The sequence below is a fragment of the Lepisosteus oculatus genome, chromosome 12, assembly GCF_040954835.1.
Source record: "Lepisosteus oculatus isolate fLepOcu1 chromosome 12, fLepOcu1.hap2, whole genome shotgun sequence".
In the NCBI taxonomy this organism is placed as follows: domain Eukaryota; kingdom Metazoa; phylum Chordata; class Actinopteri; order Semionotiformes; family Lepisosteidae; genus Lepisosteus; species Lepisosteus oculatus.
Genome location: NC_090707.1, coordinates 34,273,844 through 34,294,508, shown reverse-complemented (window position 1 = coordinate 34,294,508; position 20,665 = coordinate 34,273,844). Strand labels below are relative to the sequence as shown.

The window sequence follows — 20,665 nt, the reverse complement described above, 5'->3', positions numbered from 1 at the left end:
AAACTCACCTCCGCAGACTGCCCTCCTATCCTCTCTGGCTCCACACCTATTGAAAGTACTCAGAAATCCAGCTCTGCCATCTCACTGCAAATGCCTTATTAAGTATTTATGTGAATTAATTTCTGTATTGAATTCTAGACTATGTAAACGCCTTTTCTGATCTGCATTAGCCACTAAACTCAGTACTTAATTCATTTTCTGATTTTAGATTGTTCGCCGTATTATACAACTTATGATGTTTTCATTATCTTTACATAAAGCTTGTAAGCTGCCCAACATAAGGTTCATATAAAAAATAATTAGTCATATGACCAAAATCTCATTCAGAATTGACTTAACTTCCTCACCTCATTACCAACTCTATTCATTGTAAATCTTTTACCCCAAACTTAACTAAGTGGCGTTTTACTCTCGTTTGAGACAGTACAACATTACAACCCGTCTCTGAAAATGCACACACAGAATGTCAAATGACAATTCACGTGATTCTGAGGGGAAAAAAAATATCCTCATTAATAATACTGAAGGACAGGGTAAGGACATGTGCATGGGTTATATTTCTCTCTTCTCTAGTCTGATGATATTTTCTTTTTAATTTGATTCGTGTTTTGGAATAATTTAATCAACAGAAGAAGCAGCCCTAATACAAACAGTGAGTATAATCAGGACCCACTTTACCCTAAGCTCATCCACTGCCTAGAAGATTCTGCTGGGAAAGAAGGAAGAATCCTGCAGACTGAAATGTCGAGGCTGGATTCATGCTGCAGAGAGCTTTCTCAAACAATGTCGGCATAGTTCTGCACATCATACTTGTCTTCTTGTGCCACTGCTTTAGATTTCATTTCTTTACAGCATTATGGTAGGGGGTTGATTTGATGCTAGATTTTGCCATTTGAAAAGAAACCCCTCCCCCCGATCAGTTATTCCTGGTGGGTTCATCCCACCCTTGCTTGCTCCAGACTCCTGGGAAGAAGCCTGCTGGGCTATTCGTTAACTGCGGCCAGGGGCTCTACACAAAAGGCCGAGAAGTGTCTCGTGTGTGAGCTGCCATTCGCTTTTTGCTTTGTCAATATTCTTTTTTAAGCAAGTTAAAAACCACAGAGATAATTGTGACTCTTATATTCAGGATTAAAGTCAGTGGCATTTATTTCTTTTCATTCTTTTTCTTTTGCCTGCCTTTAATTAAATTTTTTTATTCATTGCCAATACTAAAAAATTGTAGTATTTTCATCTGAGCCTGTAAGCAAAAAGCCTTCGCTTGATAGATTATTTTGAAGATTACTAGATTTTAACTGGTCTTGATCTGAAAGTGCCTACTTTAAGCAGATTTTTGCATGCAGATTTACCTTAACGGCTGGATTTCATATGCAAATCCTATTGTATTTAATGACACTTACCTAACAGTGTTCCTGTTAATGATTTCAGGAATACTAAATTCAAAATTGTAGGCACAGTCCATAACTAAAGCCAAAAACAAGCCCTGGAGTTGCAGTTCATATATATAAATACCCCTACAAATGTACACCTTTAAAAATGGTTTCAAAATGCAGTTGGTGTTCTGTTCAAATATTTTAGATACCTATTGTAACAGAAAGATAGGAGGAGACAACAGGGCAGATCTGGTGCATACTACAACTCCCAGAAGCCTTGGAGGGGTAGGGGTATACCCTTTAACCTTCCATCACCTGACCTACAATGGCCTGGGAAGAAGGAGCAGATTCCTAGTTGTGCAAACCCACTGAAGGGAGACAGAAATGCAGCCAGAAAGATGGGTCTGAGGAACAACCAAGAAACTGAACCAGTATGGGAGAAAGAACAAGGATGTGGACTGTGTTTCTGAGGGTTTTGAAGTCAATAATCAGCTTTGCTGCCTGGCTGTAGTTAGTGAAGGACTGATTCGTTCAATTTAGAGCTCTGGTATGCTTTTGTTGTTATTTTTCTCAGCACTGTAAATAAAGTCATGTGTTTTTTCTTGAGGCCCTGCCTACTTAAAAGATCTCTAACTGTGCATTGCCCCGCATGGTGTCATACTATATATAATGAAGCTGAGAAAGACAGTCTTTTAATCTTCCCGGTAACCCACAGGGAAAATACGCTCTGCACAAAGCTCTCAGACGCAGGTGGGCTTCCATTTGCAGGAAGTGATGACTCAGTTGGTATGTAGGTGTACTAACCATCTCTCGGTTAAGGGTAAACAAGTGTCTTCCATAGTTTTGTTGACTGTTTTTATTCATTCTAGATAAATAAATGTCAAGAACGCTTTCACTACCTCCTGTGGCTGATATATTATGCCCCTTCAATGAAAAAGTGAAAGCTTCCAAATTAATCATATGCGAAACAAAAAATTGTCTTTTTTTTCCCCCACATCTATGTGCTTTAACTGGACTTTTTTAGTGCACCTTTAAACTTGTCAAAAAGTAAAAAGTCATTTTTTTCAAGGTAAGGAGTTCTATAGCTAAATTGAAAACAAAAAAAAAGTAAAGAGTCTCTGGACTCCTTTGGAAGATTTTCCTTCTGGATTTTCAGAGGTTGCTAACACGATTGTCACCGACATTGTAACCTGTATTGATAGATTAGCATTTATTTAAAGAGCACACTAAGGATGAAAAGCACCACTAAGTGCTTTCAATTATAATGCATGACACATTTTACTCAGAATTAACCTTCGCTTCTTCAACAGGATCACCCAAAAAAATCTATTTCTCTAAATAATCTGGGAAAACAAGATTTTGCAAGAGGAAAAGCTTGGGCAACAACTTACTTCTGCTCCACATCTGATGTTTCATATGGAGACAGCTACAATACACGTGTCGCAAAATGTGCTTGGAGTGATGCACATGAATCCCGAAACACTATGAATAATAATAAAGGCATATTTGGTGGCAAGTGTTTACTGAAAGACGCCCTGTAATTCCCCAATCAACATTTAATGGATGGAAATTAAAATCCTCAAGAGACGTTTCTCTCTGAAAAGCCCATATGCTGAGGGGTGGGGTGGATGCGTGATGTCTTTGGCAATTTCATGTACAAATGGAAAGAAGATGAAAAAAAAAAAAGATAAGTCCCGTGGGGGGTAAGCCATTAGCAAGTGCAATATGAAAACCTTGGCCTAAACAGGGGCCTTAATTTGACATGACAACAGTACCATTGTGGTTCACTGCACACCAAGAATCGTATGATAATGATTCCAAATCTGCAGAAAGGCCAAGGCGGGCTGGAATGGATGGAGCGGCGTGCAGGACTGTCTTGACCTCGCTGTGAATGGAACAAAGCCGGGGAGAAGAAAAATGTTCCTGACCTCTTTAAGCTGGTCGGTACTGCCCCAGGAAGCCGAGCGCTTGTGAGAGCCTTTCTTCTTTTCGGAACATTCTTCTGCCCAGGCGCTGGGAGTCTGCCGGTGAGAGAGGGAGAGAAGGCGGCACAGAAAGGGCTTTAATGATTTCAACTGACACTTCATTATTCTCACTTTATTTAAGCGTGCCAATGATTGTGCGCATGTTTATGCCAGTGCGCGCACGGACTTGGTGCCGACAAACCCCTAAAACATTTGCAATCAAGCCACCTATCTGCATAACACTGCATGCGGCTTTCGAACTGAATAGAACCCTCGTTTTACTATTCTTGCTACTTTGGAGATTAGCCCCATAAACTTCATACTTGATTAGATTCAAACAGGAGAATCCACCGAATGGCCGCCTCGCATTTCTATAACACTGACTCCCGGGTGTGCCTGTAAGGGACTGAGGAGAACCCCTTTCACACATGCTTTGGGTAGTTCAAATCAACACGGACAGACGCACGCTTCGTCTCCAGCCTCTGGCCCTCAGTTCCCGGTGGCAATGCTCTAAAAGTGGCTACAATGAAACGTCGGCAGTACGTCTCTCAAGGTAAACAGGCATGCTGACTTCGTCGATGCGCAGGTTTGAAAGACAGCACACCTCCCAGTGATCATACACAAAGTCTGCTCTCAGTTTGCCATGAGGTTTACTATAGGATCACACAAACTGTGTGAACAATTCAAGAAAAGCAAGTGGCCGGCAAGAAACTAGTACGACAAAAAGTTTGTCTTTCCTTTTTAGGTGTCTACAGCTTTTAGGTAAATTTGAGACAATAAATCTCATCTAAATCAAGAAGACGGACACCCATAACGAGGCTCTGTTTCTCTTTCAGATCCATTGTAAAGGAAATTCCAAAAGGGATTCAGACTTATCAAAAGTCATGAGTCACTTCATTCTAGCTTATGTAACATGATTTCATGAGCAGAATCCTAAAAGTGGTTTTAATTCAAAGATCCTTATTTCCAAGGACAGTATTGCTACAGTAGTACATTTCCAAGCAGTTAAGCTAGTAAAAAAACACTTTAAAAACTATAATTTTATGAAACAAATATTTATCTTATTGCAGTGCAAGTTATTTTACTTAAAACTTTTCCCCCCCAAACTGAGAAGAGACCAAACTGAGAAAGCTCTTAGCTTCAGGGCAAATCTAATAAAAGGATGCATTTCTGTTGACCTTTGCCAGAAATGTTAATATGGGAAAAAGTGTAGGATTGAAATCAAAGATAGAAACTGCAGTGTGAAATTTTAATTTTAAATGACTAAGACTTCACTTTGCACAAAATGGATGATGTTGATTGCCTCGCTACTTAAAAAGATAAATAAGTGTAGAGAACAGCCAAAAACCCAAAAGAAATCTTTGCATGAAAGGCTTGTTTCACAGTTTTTGTTTTTGGAGAAGTTCGTTGTTCTTGCGTTTTGCAATTGCGGGGTGAGAGGAGTTCACTGTTCTGCTCTGTAATTTTAGAGGTGACCTACTTCTCCCAGTTTTAACCTCTTAATGGAGCTCTGTGCTCGACTTCAGCAGTTCATGAAAAAATGCAATTCATTTGTATTTTATGTTTCACGACAGTGGTCCAATGTACTAATCTGCATATTAAGATACAAATCTACCTCAGATAGAGGTCAATTGCTGCCAGATCTTTGCACATCGTATGTGGAATGTGTAGTCTTGACGTTTCAAAGAAGGTTTTTATTATGTAATCCTGCGTGGAATTTCTAAATATTGGGTTGAGTAGAGAATGAAGCATGGGATTAAGACAGAAGTTTTAGCAACAAGTGACCTTTCGAAATACAAAGAAAACCTTCATCATCTACCAAAGCTTGGAAAAATCCTACTATGACATACCACCCTCATGGAGATAATCCAGCAACGGTTCCAGCTGTCTGGAGATGTACAGTGTTCGAAGTCTGGTATGATTAATCTGTGAACGAGGATTTCTCAGAAACCACTACTTTGCTCTGCATTTATGCTCCCTGCAGATACTCTGTAGGCTCACGCCTGCGTCCCTGCAGCCACACTCACACTGAGCACACCTGTCTTTTCAATCAGCATTCAGCAGCAGCCAGTCCATATGGCCCACTTATGTTTGGCTCCGACTCTAAGCATGCATGAAATCAGGAGCTATGCAAACATTTCCCTTCACGATACTGTATATTGCAACACACTGAAGGATTTTGGATATGATTCATATTATGTCATCAAAAGAAAAACAAACATTACGCTTGCAGATACTCTCAAATTTATACCATCGTAATTTAGTAAGATGCGTCTTGTGATCTATAGCATTTGACATGTAGACCTAAAATTCTGAGGCTATACTACATTCTCCATGTTATTTTTTACTTGATTCCACCTCACTGGAAAAGTGTTTCCACAACAATATCGGTATGACTGGAATTTTAAAGCAAATGATTTGATAACGGGGGGGTGTCAAAACAAACAAGTTGTATATAGATCAAGGGTATATCACCTTGTGGATACTGTAGGTATGCATGTTTTAAGCGTTAAGAAAGAAAAAAAACAAATCACTCTCGATATTTCTAGTCACGGCCATCCAGTATGAGACTGCTGTCGAATGATGCCTGGGGAACACACTAGAGAATGATGCAACACTCAGCAACCCTAGATGTCCCGATTCTGAGGCGGTGGCGGCTCCCTCTTGGAAACAACGGCTATTTTCAGAGCGAGCGAGCCACCGGGGCTCTGTCGGGAGAGATCCTCTCGCAGGCCCACGGTCTGTCACCGCGGTACCACTCACGGGCTGGCAGGGCCTGAGAAGCTGGGCTGCTGCCACTTCTGAGCGCTTGAACTTCCCCAGATGACGAAGCCGAAGCATTGCTAGTTGCCCAGGCTATAATAAATGGGGGTGGGGGGGACCCAAAGGATTAGCACGGAGTTGGGTTTTAATTTCCGCAGCTTGAGGAACGGTTACTGATGACAGCATTGGTGGAGGACCTGCATATCTCCCGGACACAGTATTCCCCAGACTTTGAGCCATGGCCAATCAGCGAGCCCCTTGGTCCGACTACAGTCCCGGCCAGCGGTATCAGACGAGCTGATGTCATACTGTCTTGCCTACTAAGCAAGCCACGCCGATGGCACCCCCACATCTCTCTGTACCATGTTACATTTAGGTCACTTGTATTTATAGAAGAGAAGGGCTGAGATAAAGCAATCGGAGGGCTGTCTCCAGCACCGCCGGAGCCAAGACCGACCCAAGCCAATGAAGACGGCAGCACAGGAGAAATACGCAGTTCTAAACCGACTGTGCTTGGCCGTATCAACTGCCGAAAGCATCCTCCATGCTAAGACGTTTATAAGATGATCAAATACATTTGGTATTTAGATTGGAATGCAAATAAAGTTTTAATTACCAGTAATACTTATTCTCACTTTACTGTTACCAAGTCAACTTGAAAAAGCAACTCCTGTTCACATGCTGCCAAGTTGTATTTGACTTGTGAAAAAACAGCCTTGTTTGCAATAACTACAAGACAATTTCATTACCGTGACATGACTGAACCGATGAAAAAAAATCCTTGTTTGTTAAAAAAAAACAGGTTACACTGCTTCTTTCTTTTCAGTGAAAATGTATGGTGAAGGAACACACACGCTTCCTAATATTATGACAAACGAGGGCAATCCTTAAAGATTAGTTTGCCTGAAAATATTATGTAAAAAGAAACGGTCACATTTGTGACAAAGGACCAATCTGGGATTCCTTCAGCAACTATTTTTGTGCTTATCAACCCCTTCGTGGGCAAATTTCTTCCCACAAGAATAAACAATGCATTCTTGCTCATGAATTCCGTTTCACCATCTTTGTCAGCTGCACCTTTCAGCTCTGTGTTCCAACTGCAAGGGCAAAACGTTTCGAAAAACCACACTTTTCCTGGTCCGTCCTAAACTACAGTATGACCTATGGCTTTTCAACACTGAGCAATGGGAGCAGTTCCCTCAAAACACAAAGCTGAGATTCATGCCCATAAAACAAAAAGGGACTGAATCGTCATGAGGTTTGATTGAATCTGTGACAAAGAAGCCAGCTGCTGAATAGCACAGATATGAATTTGCTGGAACTAAATACGTATTTGAAGGAAGGAAACTACGGCTGTCCCAACCCAACCCCCTAGGGCAAGAGATCTGCCGACTCTGCCCAGGATCGCAACACAAGGTATGACTTGTCCGATTCAGAAAATAATCCGTTCAATGATCTGAACTATTTAACGAGTAAATGAGAACGGGAATGGAGAAGGGACTGGGCTGAACATGACAAACCATTTAACAGGACATCAAAGCATTTATTTGAAGTACCAGAATAAATATAGATTTTCATTTTAAGGCTTTAATGAATTGTATATGGATTTGCAAACTATATTTTTATTCTGTTAAATGAGTCGTTAAATTATTGAAAACGGCAAAAGTTAATGATAAAGAATGGGCACCTAGGCTTTAGACAATCCCTAGCCTTTAGAGAAACTAGTCTTATTAGCTCTTTAAGATGCCGAGAAAGTTTGTGATTTGGCAATGCTTTTGCACCTAGCAGAGACATTCCGCAGATCCAGATCATACAGATGAAGTGCTTGATAAAGTCTCTTTGCACATTCCTGAGGAACGCTATCACAGCCCGAGGCTGGTGTAGGCGATACCACCATAATGGATCGTCCATCAATATGCAAATGCAGGAATTGATGTGGGAAATGGTGTAGGTTTCAATACCGCTATAAAACCCTGCAGGTAGAGCTGCACCCACACACCAGACAGTCCACTGTGACCAAGGCCAGCGCATTATTCATTCCAGTATAACCTTCTGTTTTACCTTTTCCGATGGAACTATTAACAACAATTACAATAATGTTTATTTTAAATTGCCCTTCTCGTGTCCCAAATCTTGTGAAATACAAGATGTAAAAAATATATTCTGAAATCAGATACAAATGAAGCAACGGATTCAGAACCTCTGGTTGCTCTTTAGTACAAAGTCTGACAAATGTATTGGGAGCATACCTTTACTGCTGATCTTAAGTTAGGACTTAATTTCACTACTGGTTGTGTAGCCACATTTGCGTAACTGACTTTAAGACTCAAATAACAATGCCTCTTTCAAGTGCACATATTTCCGAGAAACATGCTCCATCTAAGTTTCTATTTCTATTCAAACCTTACAAACATTTTCAGACCACAATTCTATTTCTGTTCAAACTTTGCTGCACACCATGTGTGTGCAGACTGCTAATCTCAGTGATGATTTACCCAAAACCTTTAGAACGTAATTTCCATTCTGCTGTGAGGACATGATTAAGACAAGGGCACAAGGGCTAGAACACAATTGTGATTTAATAGAATCATTTAGATGTCATATCTGCAAAATAGTGGTTTAGGATAGACATGTTAGTATGTGCGGTAATTCCATTGGAGCTCTCATGCCAAACTTATCCTGGTTTCCATGTGTTAAATGGATTAGAGAGTATGATTCCTCCCTGAATGGGACACCAGTCCATCATAGAGACTACCAACAGAAATAATAATAATAATAATAATAATAATAATAATAATAATAATAATAATAATAATTGCTTACACTTATATAGAGCTTTTCTGGACACTCCACTCAAAGCGCTTTACAGGTAATGGGGACTCCCCTCCACCACCACCAATGTCCAGCCCCACCTGGATGATGCGACGGCAGCCATAGTGCGCCAGAACGCTCACCACACACCAGCTATCAGTGGGGAGGAGAGCAGAGTAATGTAGCCAATTCATAGATGGGGATTATTAAGAGGCCATGATCGGTAAGGGCCAATGGGAAATTTGGCCAGGACGCCGGGGTTACACCCCTACTCTTTTCGAGAAACACCCTGGGATTTTTAATGACCACAGAGAGTCAGGACCTCGGTTTTACGTCTCATCCGAAGGACAGCGCCTGTTTACAGTGTAGTGTGCCCATGTCGCTATTATGGGGCATTAGGACACACACGGACTGCAGGGTGAGCGCCCCCTGCTGGCCCCACTAACACCTCTTCCAGCAGCAACTTTAGTTTTTCCCAGGAGGTCTTCCATCCAGGTACTGACCAGGCTCACACCTGCTGAGCTTCAGTGGGCTGCCAGTTGTGAGTTGCAGGGTGATATGGCTGCTGGCATTGCTCTCATTTGTGCAGCTGAACAGTCTGGTGCCACTGGGTTGAAGTACCTCATTCAAACACAACAGTAGTGTATGTTCTGGTGCTTGAACCCACAACCCATCAGCTATGGCTGCAGAGACTTAACCCACCACTCTACACTGCCCCCACAGACAACCACCTCAACCCAAATTAGTCTTGATTTCAACATAATTCACAGTTAGCTCATAATAGACATTAAACACTTTATGGTAAAATGCTACCTCCTCACACATGCAAAGTAATGCCTTTTAAATTGGAACTAAATCACATTTAGCTTTAACAGAGGACAAAATAAAATGTTCTAAACCTAAAAAGTACTTATGATGTCAAGATCAAAAGTTAAGACATGTGGCAAAATTCCTTTTTGGAGCATTTATTTATTTAAGCTGATAACATTTTTTTACCACGAAAAATGAAGCATGCAGTTTTGTAGGCTTATATAAGTTAACTCGCTCACTCACTCTGCTTAGACTGCATTTTAGGAAGAAAAAAATACCATTTATCTCTGCCTATACGTTACTGCAGTTATGATCCCTATGCTTCAGCAGGGTATCTGAAAATAAGGTAATTTGGTATTTGAAATCGCAAAGAACGAGAAAAGACAAACCAAAAAACAACAGCATAAGTCAGTCAGAGAACAAGAAACTATCAACAACTCTACAACCTGACTTGATTTCCTTTATGAGCACTACTTACAACACAGACAGTAAATATCACACGACACTAATTAAAACCAGCATTACTGAATTTTAATTCTACGATGTTTTTTTTTTAATCAAACAACACCCTACAGATGTTAAAGCAGCAGACAAACCTTCACCAGAATTTTATCCTGCATAATTTTAGCTGGGCTAATCAAAATAACTGGAATTACTGAATGAAAGAGCGTTATCAGAAATAAATTGCTATCTCCACATGAATTCTTTCCCATGTTTTCATACAGCAAAGAGTATGTACTTAATCATAAAAGAAATAGCATTGCTTAATTTATAAGATAAGATTTATAGCAAACAAAATAAAAGAGCAATTTGTCAGGCACCGAAATATCTACCTATTTCTCCATCCATTCAATGTAAGTTAAAATGACTTAATTTCTACATATTCACCCATACCTCTTTTTACAAACATAATTTGTTGCCAGAAACCCTTTCGTGTAGCAAAAAAACCCCAAAAGAAAAACCTATTTCCATTATTTCCTTTGGGGAACAATTACAATCCGTTCTGGACCTGTATGCAGAGAAAGAGACTTTAAGGCTGGGGATTTAGTACAATTAACCTGCGTGATAAACAAATGAGTGGCTTCACACTGTTATCTACTGCTGCATGTCTTCCAAATTTGAGGGCATTCTTCACAGGATTCAACTTCAACGTGTAGCTGAGTTTCTAACAATGTGCCAAGACTGACAGCACTGCATAGCTACAAGACCCTGGGAGGCCCACAGGGTCACTATGTCACCAAGAGCCGAGAGAGCCCTGGTCAACCCCACCATCAGTGCCTGGGAAATCCTCTTCACAGTCTTCCTCATTATCATAAAGCTCTAGCAGTGCACGGACAAGCATCTTTACTGACTGAGCCACTCAGCCCAAGTACTGTAAGTTTTAAAACTCAAAAGTATGCTGTTCGTCTGAAGTATGATCCACACACAGACTTTGTAATCATGTAATATGCAAATACATTTCAAGAATGATAGGCAAGTTCGCGGCGAGTTTCTCGCCAATTTTTCGCCAGCTGGTTGAGTTATATTTCCACTTTCAGTAACAAGAAGGTGAATTCCTGCTCTCTGTCCAACTCCTCACCCGTGCAAAGCAATGCCTTGCTTTGAAAATGGATAAATGACTCGCAGGCAAAAACTAAAAAGGTTAAAGGAACTGAAATTAGTTTTAGCATTAGCTTTAACAGAGGACAGAATACAATACTTTTTCCCCAATCCTAAAAAGTACTTATGATGTCAAGATCAAAAGTTAAGGCACAAGAAAAGATTCCCGACTGGAGCATTTCTATTTTAAGGTACTGAAGCTGATGTACTTCAAATAAGACAGGGGATTAAATTCTTGTCATTAATTGTCAGCATCTAAAATGAATTCTGGGGGGCCAATTACCCACATATGGCCAAAGGCCATCTGTGTCCAGAGGGCCAGTTTCACAGATGTTTTTTAAACTTAAACAATATAAAACAAAACATCACTAAGGACTGTGGTAAAAAGCATAGGATCTGAACTCCTAAATAGATTTTTGAATGATCTTTTATTAATAATAAAATAAAATAATAATAATAACATCACTTTATTAACCCTTTACAATTTCTTGCATTAGGAATGATCTTTTCGCATACCCCAGCTTGCTCTCCATGAGACACACAGATAGGGAGAGAGCCCGGGGTATGCGAAAAGATAATTTCAAGACATTATCAATAAACGCAAACGTTTTGCGCAAAAAAACAATCCTGACAAAACCTTCTAATATGTAGCTACTACGCAAACAGAAAACAAGTCAGTTATAAGCAACTGAAGGGCAAGCTGCATTGCCAATTGCATATTACACCACTGAAGACCAGTAAGAAGCTGTTAATTCAATTATAATGCAGCACCTCTAAAGAATTAAAACAAGGTCACATTCTCATAATTACCATCCTTGAGATTCAAAGGATCAGATAGGTCTTATTTAGTCAAATACTAAGAGATTACTCATTTAGACCAGTTAACACCTTTTTCTCAGGCCTTATGCTGTAGATGGCTCAAAGAGACTAAGGGACTGTGGTCCCTGAAGGCCCAAATTCAACTCCTGCTATAAATCTCTTCTTAAAAAGCTTCATTGGTTTGGAAGATTATGTGTTAATCCTTATACACACATCTACGTAGCTAACTAGCATTTATATTTAAATAACATTAAACAATGATTCTATAGTACACAACACTAAACCCTTTTGATAGGATATGGAGTAATTTAATAACCCTTATTTTCATACCAACCAAAGACTCATTTGCTTCCTCGACATACATTCCTGCTCCTTTAATTAGATCACACTGGTTGCCAAAACCTGAACAGTCCATCAGTCTCTGCCTCCTTTACCTTAGATGCAAGCCATACTTCACAGGAAAAAATCAAGACCTTTGCCAAAAACAAACCCAAACATGCCTCAGGTGGTTGTTGCACAAAACATTTCTTTACTCTGCCCCCATGAGGCAATACTGCAGGTAGAGGTAAACTTTTGGCTTTGTTCTATAATTTATTTCTGTTTCACTTTCACACAATGAAACAAATACGGACCCCAGAACTGTCAAATAAAGTTAATGGCACATAATTAACATGCAAAAGTTTGTTTAAAATAAAGAAATGTCATCAGTGAGGAAAATGCAGCTTTTCATTCGGTACAGGTTCAAGAGTAGTAGAGTACATTAATAAAGATAAGATCACTTTATTGGCCATATACAGTTTCTTGCATTAGGAATTTGTCTTTTCCTATACCCCAGCTTGCTCTCCATGAGACACACAGGCAGGGAGAGAAGCTTGGGGTCAGAGCGCAGGGTCAGCCATTTATACGGTGCCCCTGGAGCAGCTGGGGTTAAGGGCCTTGCTCAGGGGCCCAACGGAGTAGGATTCCTCTGCCGGCCGTGGGATTTGAACCTGCAACCTTCCAGCCACAGGCGCAGATCCTTAGCCACAGAGCCACCGCACTGCCGTAAATAACACACAATACAGTACATGCGTCTGGCATGAACTTGTGTGCAGTTACTAGTGTAAGGTTGTCTTCAGCCATGTTAGGCACAGCTATGCTATTAAGTGGGATTGTCTAAATGTACTGTATGTTTCGCAATACATTTGCCAAGACAATAGAGAAGGCTTTTCTTTTACACATTCCTGTGTAAGGGCGTCAATTTGAAAAAATCTAGTCTCTCCATAAAGAATTCAAGATTTAATTTATATGGTTTTCCCCTAAAACTCCACAGATTACATTTCGTCCACATAATTATAACTTCGCATTAAATGGAAATATTCACAAAATTATAGACGATGTGGTGTTCCCACTCTTCTATTTTCCATAATTATCAGCTCCTTACAGGTAATTCTCATTTCTCTTTTCCACGTTGGAGAAACAAAGGGATTTATTACTTAGCATGACAGATGCTTTTAATTTCGATGGCGTTTGCACATCCCAGGACTTGTAATCTCAGTACAAGCTACCAGGGGAGGAGCAACAGACTGCTCCAGCTACGGTGTTCGAGGGAACGTTTCCGCAGGTCTTTCCTCCCGGCGGCTGTCAGGGTGTAGAACGCTGCCCTAGGCTAGGACTGTTAGCCCTTCATTTGCTCGTCTATAGACAGCATGTTGCTCCATTGTACTGTTTGGACAATCAATCTGTATAAACCTATGCACATTTTGCACATATTTTGTTTTTACAGTGACTATGATCATCATATATTGCACACATTTATTTTTATTTATTTTATAAGTATTTTGTATAATTTTTCATCTATTCTGATGTCTGTTTTTGCTCGTCTTGGGCTGGACTGCTGTAACACGTCAATTTCCCTTCGGGATTAATAAAGTCTTATCTATCTATCTTTTTTTATTTCTGTCTCCCTTCTGTAATAGGTACCTACCTTGTACCCAGGGGGGATGGGTCTAGCTCGAAACTTAAAGTGCATAATCTGGTAGATTTGAAAGGTGAAACAAAAAAAAATTGGCTTCCTCTAGTTGTATTTTTCTGATAGAACCTGCATACAAACCATTACCACGGATCACTATGTGGAAAAGGGATTTGAACATTTGGGATGCAAGAATTTGCGAAACAATAGAACACCGGCTTCTAACTCATCCAATCATCCAATGATTAATCTTCACACAGGCAACTTGACCGCTCCTAGATGCTATCATATGAGACTTGGTCTTAGTCCCTTTTGTACTGTGTCCATCAGCCACAACAGGCATCTTCTTGCACATTTCTTGGGATTTTCTGAATGCAGCTGGGTTTTGGAAACAGGCTACTTTGTTTCTTCACTGTTCTTTACAAGCAAGAGGAGGCCATGTAGCTCATTTGGTAGAGATTCCAGGCACACACCTGATGCTCGGGTCTAACACTACTGTATTCTCTTCTCTTCCCCTTTTGGTGATGTTTCTTGGTCATTGTGTTGTCTTTGACTGTGCCGTAAAACAAATTTCCCCCAGGGGGACCATCAAGCTTGAACTGAGTAATTGGTCATTCATTTAAAACGGATCTGGTTGGCTGGCCTCTCTGCGGGTAGGAAGAAGTCTGGCACATTGGGAGACCCTGTGACCCACCCCCTGGGACTGAAGGATCCCGAGGGGGTTGAGACACTATTTATTATGTCATCAGGCTTCTCACTGTCCAGACTCATGGTGCTGGGGTGATGTGGTAGGGGCAGGCATGGAGCAGCAACAGCTGCAGCTGTAGTTACTGTAGGTCTTTCTCACACGGTCTCCTTTGGCAGAGGAAACCTAGAGGGAGCAGGTGGGGATTATGCAGGAAAACGGGGGAACTACTTTTTCGTTTTGTCCTTTGCAGGACGCATGTTAAAAACAACCCAAGTTTCCATTACGTTTATTCAGCGGCCTGTGGTATCCACCTCTTTTCCATTCAAAAAGCCCTGCTGTAGATAAAACAACTGTTCTACACCACGCGCAGGAGCCATGGAAACAGTACCAAACAGGGCCGTGGGAGAAGGGTGCGTGGTTTTTGAACGCGACGTGAAACAAATTATTAGGAGTAAACACGAAACCTTAAAAAAGTGCAAATTCTTAAAAACATTTTCATAAGCTGTGCAACAAGAACAGTAAAGATGCCCCTATATCGGTGGCTGCTGCTGAATTAGAACAAATTTCTTTAGATAAAAGTGCTGTAAACCTCCATAAAAAGTATTTCCGTCATGTCTATTTGTATGTAGCATCTGTTTATACTATATCTGGTTATATTTATATACTTTTAAAGTAAACCTTTAGGTAGGAATTAGGATATTATATGTTTTTTTTACTTAATAGTAAAATATGCTCACAGATGTGAGCGGGGATGGGGGAAAAAGTTTTTTTTTGGACAGAAAGGCTTAAATAAACAGATCTTTTTGTGATAAAAAGAGTAACAGCATTTCTGGGTAGGACAGATAATGACGAATAGTCAACTAAAATCGACCTTTCAGAATCGACACGTATGCGTGGGGAGCCCTTATTAGTCCAATATATGGCATTTTCTATATTTATTAATTTTATAAAAGGCCAATTCCTCCTGCAAAGGAGCAAGTTCGTTTGCTCTACCATTCCTCACTCTGTACAAAATTTCTGCCTCTAGCGGGTCTCAGCTCCAAATACAGCCTCTACAAAGTATTTAGTTCACTCCCTTCAAGAAGCCGGAATATTTCCGATGGTGCTTTAATTGTGTTACGTTTTCACTTCAAGCAGACACACACTTGATGTCAGGACACCTGATGAAAAACACAAAACATTCATGAACATCCTCGAAATAAATAATCCCCCAAAATGAAACACGTGCTGCTTTCCCCTGTTTCTTTCTCACAGCTCATGGAACACTGCCATAGAATCTTCTGGGCACACACTTGGACATCAAACCTATCACCACCGCCTGCCCTCAGGCATTTCTCATGAAGAAGCTGCAGAAACCATAAGTTATTGCTCTCCCCCACCAGCAGCTATTCCAAGTATTTCCTTAACAGTCAAGCTCCTCTTTATTCGGAATGACAGGGCTAAATCCTGGATTCATGATGCCTGCTATCTCAAGAACGCATGCGAGTTTCCTCAAAGACATTCAAGATTTTTTTTAACTCCCTCGCAATTAGAAATATTTATTAGTATTTAGCTGCCCTGTTCTTTTTTTTGGTTTTGTTTTTAAGGGGCTTCCAAAATGACCAGCCGAAAGTGTCCTAGGAGAAAGAAACCCGATTTTGACATCTGGCAGACAGCTGGCTGTATTGACAGACTCCCAATTAGTGCCGCACTCGTTCTGGAATCCCCATGGGCTTCGGTTTGGACCTTCAGACTTCGACCACAGTGGGTATAATATATCATTATGTTGACCAGAGTCTTGGGGCATGGCATCCAGTGGCAACGCAAACTCTGTGGTAGTTTTGCAATGTCCTCTGATCAAGGGGCCAGGCAGTAAACGCTGTACTGAACAGACCAAATTCATGTGTAGTTGTGGGGTTAGCTCTTCAGTAAGTATTATCATTCTGTAAGGACATGTTGCCACAAATTGCCATAGTTGAACAGTGCCATATTGCGGATCTATAGCCCACTGCTTTTTAAGTATGCAGCGTTGATGTGTATTATTTAAGCCTCCTGATACGTTATAGATCTCCTGACAGGTTGATATGCCTGGTAAAAGCGGAGCAGTAAAATCACATGTAACTGGTTGCGAGTATAGAGCTCCCCACTGTACATTCCAGATAATCATGGATACCTGCCTTATTGGATTGTAGTGTGCTCAAGGTGTCAAAATGCTTACATGACTTAGTGTCCCTTATTTTATAAAAGGACTTCACCCGCCACAGGTTTCAGCATGTCTGAAATTGGTAGATAAAAGGAGAACTGAGGCGCTTGCACAGAAGTATCAAGCTATATAACAGGTCCAATCTGAGTGGAGACCAGCAGGCTGAATGACTTATGAGGCTGGAAATTTTAAGAAGAGATCAGCATCTGATCTGACCATACGGTGTCCTTAAAACGGGTCAGAAAATCGCAGGTAAGGAAAGCAACACAACAGGAGAGAGCAGGTTATAGTCCATAATATACTGTACATCTTCACCACTGGATTCCTCTTTAATGACCAGATGCTAGACATTTAGGATAGATCTGGTTATTAAGTATTTGGGGTCTTTATAAGGCTTGAAGAAATGCACTTACTGATGGTACTGTATGAAACTGAAAGATGTAACTGCCTTTATAAATGTACCACCTACTGGTTTGAGCACCAGTGAAATACACCCAGATATTCACAATACCACATCAGTGTTTTGCTGCACCAGTGCAAAGTATTTGAAGGATCTTGTCTGAATTTCTTCTTGTATAGCATAACAACTGTTCATAACATTTTTTTTCAGTGCTCTTTTGACAAATCTGACCAATCTGTACTATGTAGTGATATTTGTAGGTAATTCACCTTATGTGATAAGGAGAGGTTTGATGGTGTAACTGGTATCAGCAAGTCTGAAGTCCTGGAAGTTAGTTTAAGACTACTGAACGATGAGTCTTCTCATTGTTTTCACCCTTCTGCTTGATGTACCAGCTTTTCTGTATGCGTAGATGGTAATCAGCACAATCATGTATTACTATGACTTTTTGCCACCAAGGAAGACTAGAAATGTTTCAATAATGAACACAAGGATGTGTATTTTTTTTATTTTTTTATTAATTATATTAAATATATTATTTTTATTATATTTTTTCTGAAACTATGGCAACTCATTGCACTATGCTCCTCTTGCTTGTTAAAAATAAACACTTGCTACAGATTTATCTTTAATCTGCTGTGCCATAAATAAATAATACTTCATAATATTTTTTATAAATAAAAGTATATATAATATGTATAAATATAATATGTATAATAATTTGTCTGTTATACTCTACAATGAACAACAATTCAGCACAGCCGTAATACGAATCAAAGTCTGGTTAAATTCAACATGTGCAGAACATAAAGAATAAATCTAGATGTGATCTGAAGATATTCAAATGCTTCAGACACAATGTGGATGAAACCATCCATTTCCTCACTCAGTAATACAATACGGTAAGTGCAGAGATCTCTCTTTCAATAGAAAGGTCTGGTTCACTATGTTGACAAAGGGAAACTGTCAATCCATAACTCCCTTAAGAGAGGCACCGCAAAGACCATCAACAAAAGACCAGGCTGTTTTCCATCCTCCCAAATAAATGTCCTGTGCTGCATTTAGTTAACCTGCTTTTTGTGGTTCCACTAAAATTATCCTATCATATCATTTCTTTGCATTATTAAGAAATGCATTATTAAGCCAGATCACGCATGCATAAAAGGAGCACGCAGTAGGAACTAATTTGTTTAGATCAGGAATAAGGGTAACTTAATCCAAAGAAAATCAAGAGTAAACCACATTAAACCAAACGAAGACCTGGTAGACATTCTAAATTACAGCACACAAGGAGAAATCTCAAAACAACAAGAGATATCAACAGAAATATGATTCACAGCTGACATAAGTAAACTATTCTTAGCACTAACGCATTTAATATTTATATAATTCACAAGAGAGCTTCCATTGGTCAGTGAATCAAGAATCAAGGATTGTAAGCCACTCGCCTACAGTTCCCAGGTACAATTATTAGGGGATTATTACCATGATTGGTAAAGATCGGGGGGAAATTTAGCTAGGACACCTAGGTAACACTCATACTCTTCTCCAGAAACACCCTGGGATTTTTAATCATCACGGAGAGTAAGGACTTCGATTTTACTTCTCATCCAAAGGATCCAAAGGCCTTTTTTTACAGTACAGTGTCCCCATCACTATAGTGGGGCAATAAAACCCACACAGGCAGGGTGAACACCCACTAACACCCCCCAAAATTGAACCCACTAACACCAGCAGCAACCTTAGCTTTCCCAGGAAGTCTCTCTTCCAAGTACTGGCCTGTTGTGAACTGCAGGGTGATACAACTTGTCTTAAACACACCCAATGTTTTTGATAAGGTACAAGAACCGAACAATCACGACATATTCTAGTTCATATACAAAACCACTTTTTTTCCCCCAAATATATTTAAGACTACAGCTTTCTTCTGATAAAAAAACTTCACTTGCATTCATCAACAAATCCACTAATTCAACATTTAAATAAAGCTACGCGTGTGTTGGTGGTAGACATTTTGAAACCAAAAAGAAGGAGGTGACGAAAAGGAAAAAAAAACATGCAAAATTGTGGAAAAACTTTCAAACAAATAGCTTAATACGATATGCTTGTGTTGTGCCGTGCAGAGTCCTGTCAAGACACTCATCACATTAGAACAGCTGCTAGGTTTTAGTCATTTGGTAAAGGGTAATGATTTGGATTTAAATACAGAAATTAAGGAGCACTGTCTTTCAATATTTCATAACATCCATTTTAAGACACGGCTGGTCTATCCTTACCATTGCCTCTAATGAATGAGAAAAGAGGGAAGGCAATGTAAAAGTGGCCCTGTGACTATCTGTTTTGACGCTGTGACTCCACTGGCAGAAATGCGCGGTGCTCATAAAAACAGTGCAGAGCCCTCACTTCCAGCTCGTTCCCAGGCGTGTCCGGCTGACGAAGTGTTTTCTCATTCTCACAAGTTTAAGATTTCCACAGCCTCTGGTAAAGAAAACAAAAGGCTCTGTTCACTGAACTAGGAGCTCTGGAAATCTGGAACCCACCCTACTGAGCACAATAAATAGATCTGACAGACACAATCTCTGGGATGACTGTACAAGACCGTTCTAGTCCTACCTGTGAGGAGGTACACAAAAATTAAAGACGGAATGGCAAAACTTTGATTTAAAGAGTTTTGTTTTTCTAAATTGCTGTTATTGGTAGCTGTTATTATCCCCTTCACCTTTGCGATACAGTTATAGCAGCCTTGATTTACTGTAAATGTCACCCTGGAGGAGATGCATTCAAACTGATGTGTGACTACCTTCTACCTAAATTCAACTGTCGAACTTGTCACTGTCATCTCTTCTCACAAATTCTGCATCTGGGCAGGTGTGGACAGTTTCCATATTAACTACAACAAAAAAAGGCAACAAAAAACGATTGATTTCTTGTTCTGTCACGGGTGCAGGATACTTCCCACCACTGGTAGAAATGCCTCAATTTTCAACCTAAACCAATCCAGCATTGCTTCATTTAAAACTAGCAGGTACCAGTAGGGGATGAAATTAATTACAATTAATAATCCAGGGAGGATATTATCAGATTAACACAATCGGTTTATATGCCCTTCTCCACGACACGTTCAAGACTTTTGTGGATCACGGTGAAAAACAAAATACTGTTAAAGACTGTGAGATATTTGACAGATGAATAGGAGCCTCATTGCAGAATGTGGGAAAATGTAAGCAAAATGTTCAGCTTTGTAGATGTGTAAAATGTACATATTTGTTTCCAAATCTGCATCACGAATTAAGGCTCATTTGACCCTT

At 40.0% G+C, this 20,665-nt stretch overlaps 1 protein-coding gene across 2 annotated transcripts in view; it reads right to left on the bottom strand.

Annotated features, from left to right (window-relative positions):
• fam117bb (family with sequence similarity 117 member Bb) overlaps positions 1-20,665 on the bottom strand; it is a 113,206-nt gene that overhangs the window by 48,213 nt on the left and 44,328 nt on the right. For both annotated transcript variants that reach the window (XM_069196329.1, XM_069196330.1), the window contains exon 3: positions 3,299-3,391. In XM_069196329.1, the coding sequence (XP_069052430.1) occupies positions 3,299-3,391 (93 nt within the window). The remainder of the gene's footprint in view (positions 1-3,298; positions 3,392-20,665) is intronic.